The following is a 2,989-nucleotide window of genomic DNA, read 5'->3' as shown; positions in this document are numbered from 1 at the left end:
TGCTGCTGCCGCCACTCCACGCTGCGGAGGTCCCAGCCTGGCGCCATGGAGAAGCCACAGTGCAGGGAGGCTGAGGACCCCAGCAGGGAGTTCAGGGACGCGGTCCGGGTCGTCACCTGGAACTCCACTGTGAAGAGAACAGAGGGGCTGCTCTGTGGGCTGAGGCCACCTGACACTGGGTATGCACCGGCCTCTTCCTCCCCGAGCGAGGCCAGTGGCACTCGTTTCCCCTCAGGTGGGCCCACCGAGAAAATGGGCCCTGGAAAGGGAGCACAGCACACATGGTGGCCCTCGCCACTTTGGGGTCGCTTACCCCAAGGACAGACTAATGAAATCTGTGGGTCCCTGGCCAGAAAAAACCCACTTGCAAAATGACCAGTTACCGTTGACTCTCAGGTCAGAACTAGCAAAGCAGCAGAACAAGCTCTGGAACCCAGGCAGACCACTTTCTGGCTCCGTGACTTTTGACAAGCCACTCAGTGTTGCTTCAGCAAGACAGCTGGGGAGACTGAGGAGGAACAAGTGTGGAAAAAGCTCATGGGGTTCGTGTTTGTGCCAAACTCGTTCACCTTAGTTCTAATCACAAGGAAGGTAATCAGACTAATCCAAATGGTGGGCTGCCCTCAAGACAACTGGACTGGACGCTTCAAAAATGTCGTTGAGGCCGGGCTCGGTGGCTCAGCCTGTAATCCCAGCACTTTGAGAGGCCGAGGTGAGTGGATTGTCTGAGCCCATAGGTTCGAGACTCGCCTGGGCAACTTGGCAAGACCTCATCTCTACAATAAATCAAAAATTAGCTGGGCATGGTAGCGCGCCCCTGTAATTCCAGCTACTTGGAAGACTGAGATGGAAGGATAGCCAGAGCCCAGCAGGTCGAGACTGCAGTGACCAGGAGCGGCCACTGCACTCCAGTCTAGGTGACAGAGTGAGACTCCAACTCAAAAAAAATAAAAATAAATATCTGAGGCCGGGCTCGGTGGCTCAGCCTGTCATCCCAGCACTTTGGGAGGCTGAGGCGAGGCGAGTGGATTGCCTGAGCCCGCAGGTTCAAGACCTGCCCAGGCCACTTGGTGAGACCTCATCTCTAAAATAAATTTAAAAAATTAGCTGGGTGTGGTAACGCGCACCTGTAGTTCCGGCTACTTGGAAGGCTGAGGTGAAAGAATTGCCAGAGCCCAGCAGGTCGAGGCGGCGGTGGCCAGGAGCGTACCACAGCACTCCAGCCTGGGCGACACAGTGAGAATCCGACTCAAAAAAAGAAAAAAAAAAAATCAAGTATGAAGATTAGCAGGGTACCAAGCAGTGATGTGGGGAGACAGGAGCAGTCTGCCCTGGCAGAGCACAGTACTCTGTCACTGAGATTGTTCAGAATTGCCAGTGCAGGGAGACATATAAAGTTTCCTGACTTATAGTTGATTTTAGTATTGTTCTTAAACTCATCACATGCTGTGTCCCCTTATTGCCTGTACCGTGGATAGATCACACCCCCACCTTGTACCCTGCACCTTTGCTTCTGATGTGATGGTCTTGTAATTATGAAGGAAAACATCCTTGTTCTTTGCTACAAACTAACACATGTTATAAGTGGAAGCATTTGGGGATCAAGTGTGATCTCTGTTACTTACCCTCAACTAGTTCAGGGGAAAAATACATTTATATATGTATATACATTTATATGGAGAGAGAATGTGGCAAAATGGTAGCAACTGGTAAATCTAGATGAAGAGTATGTAGGTGTTCATAATATTATTTTCTCACCTCTTTTTGCAGGTTTGAAAAATCCTAAAATAAAAAGGGGGAAATACCTAACCATGCCAGGTATATGGTAGACGCTGGCTGACCCTAAACAGACATGAGGAGCCTTTTTCTCTTTTCTTTTTTTTTTTTCCCGAGTTGGAGTCTCACTCTGTCACCCAGACTGGAGTGCAGTGGCCGCTCCCAGCCACCGCAGCCTCGACCTGCTGGGCTCCAGCGATCCTTCCGCCTCAGCCTTCCAAGTAGCTGGAACTACAGGTGCGCACTACCACGACCAGCTAACTTTTGATTTATTGTAGAGACGAGGTCTCACCAAGTTGCCCAGGCGGGTCTCAAACCCGCAGGCTCAGGCAATCCACTCACCTTGGCCTCCTAAAGCACGGGATTACAGGCTGAGCCAGCGAGCCCGGCCGGAGTCTTCTTTTCTAGTGTGACAGAATAAATTCAGATTGGACCACAGAAAGGTTAGAGTGTTCTAGGGCTTCCAAGGATAGGAGGGTAACCCCTAATCTTCTCTGCACTTGGTTGTCTCTTCTTAGAGGCAAAATATTGGCTTAATGGACCCTAGAGAAATCTGTTATCATGTTCGAATTTCTCCACTTCTTGAGCCCTCGAGGATGTGCCGAGTTGGAGGGGTGAGGACTGGGTTTCGTGAATGAGAGATAATGAACAAAATCTGCATCCCTTGTCTTTACTCTAATTTTCTTGAAGCACCAGTCCAGGCCAGCTTTTTTTTTTTTTTTTTTTTGAGTCGGAGTCTCAGTCTGTCGCCCAGGCTGGAGTGCAGTGGCCCCTCCCGGCCACCGCAGCCTTGACCTGCTGGGCTCCGGAGATCCTTCCGCCTCAGCCTTCTGAGTAGCTGGAATAACAGGCACACGCCACCATGTCCGGCTAATTTTTTGATTTATTGTAGAGATGAGGTTTCGCCAAGTTGCCCAGGCAGGTCTCGAACCCACAGGTTCAGGCAGTCCACTCTCCTCAGCCTCCCAAAGGCGCGGGATGACAGGCTGAGCCACCGAGCTCGGCTCAGGCCAGCTTTTTGTTGGGAGAAAACTGGCGCTGGGGTCAGTAAGACTCCAACAGGCAGTGTGCGTGGATACAATGGCACCACGTTTCTTACTTTCTCACCACCAGTGAGATGGAGATCATCTCCAGCTTGGAGATAATACACAGATTGTCTTTGTGCTTGGATCTTCCTAGCATTCTCTTCTGGACTCGGGTTTTTTTTTTTTTT

At 50.7% G+C, this 2,989-nt stretch overlaps 1 protein-coding gene across 1 annotated transcript in view; it reads right to left on the bottom strand.

Annotated features, from left to right (window-relative positions):
* Window positions 1-2,989, bottom strand: part of TAPBPL (TAP binding protein like) — a 7,634-nt gene that overhangs the window by 3,392 nt on the left and 1,253 nt on the right. The window contains 2 exon segments of the mRNA XM_008048776.2: window positions 1-6; window positions 9-127. The exon segment at window positions 1-6 is cut by the window's left edge and continues 241 nt beyond it. Of these exon segments, the coding sequence (XP_008046967.2) occupies window positions 1-6; window positions 9-127 (125 nt within the window).

This window comes from Carlito syrichta, unplaced genomic scaffold (assembly GCF_000164805.1).
Source record: "Carlito syrichta isolate Samal-C Ts95f unplaced genomic scaffold, Tarsius_syrichta-2.0.1 Scaffold126650, whole genome shotgun sequence".
Taxonomy (NCBI): domain Eukaryota; kingdom Metazoa; phylum Chordata; class Mammalia; order Primates; family Tarsiidae; genus Carlito; species Carlito syrichta.
Note: the sequence above shows the minus strand (reverse complement) of the source record. Positions and strands in the feature narration are given on the sequence as shown.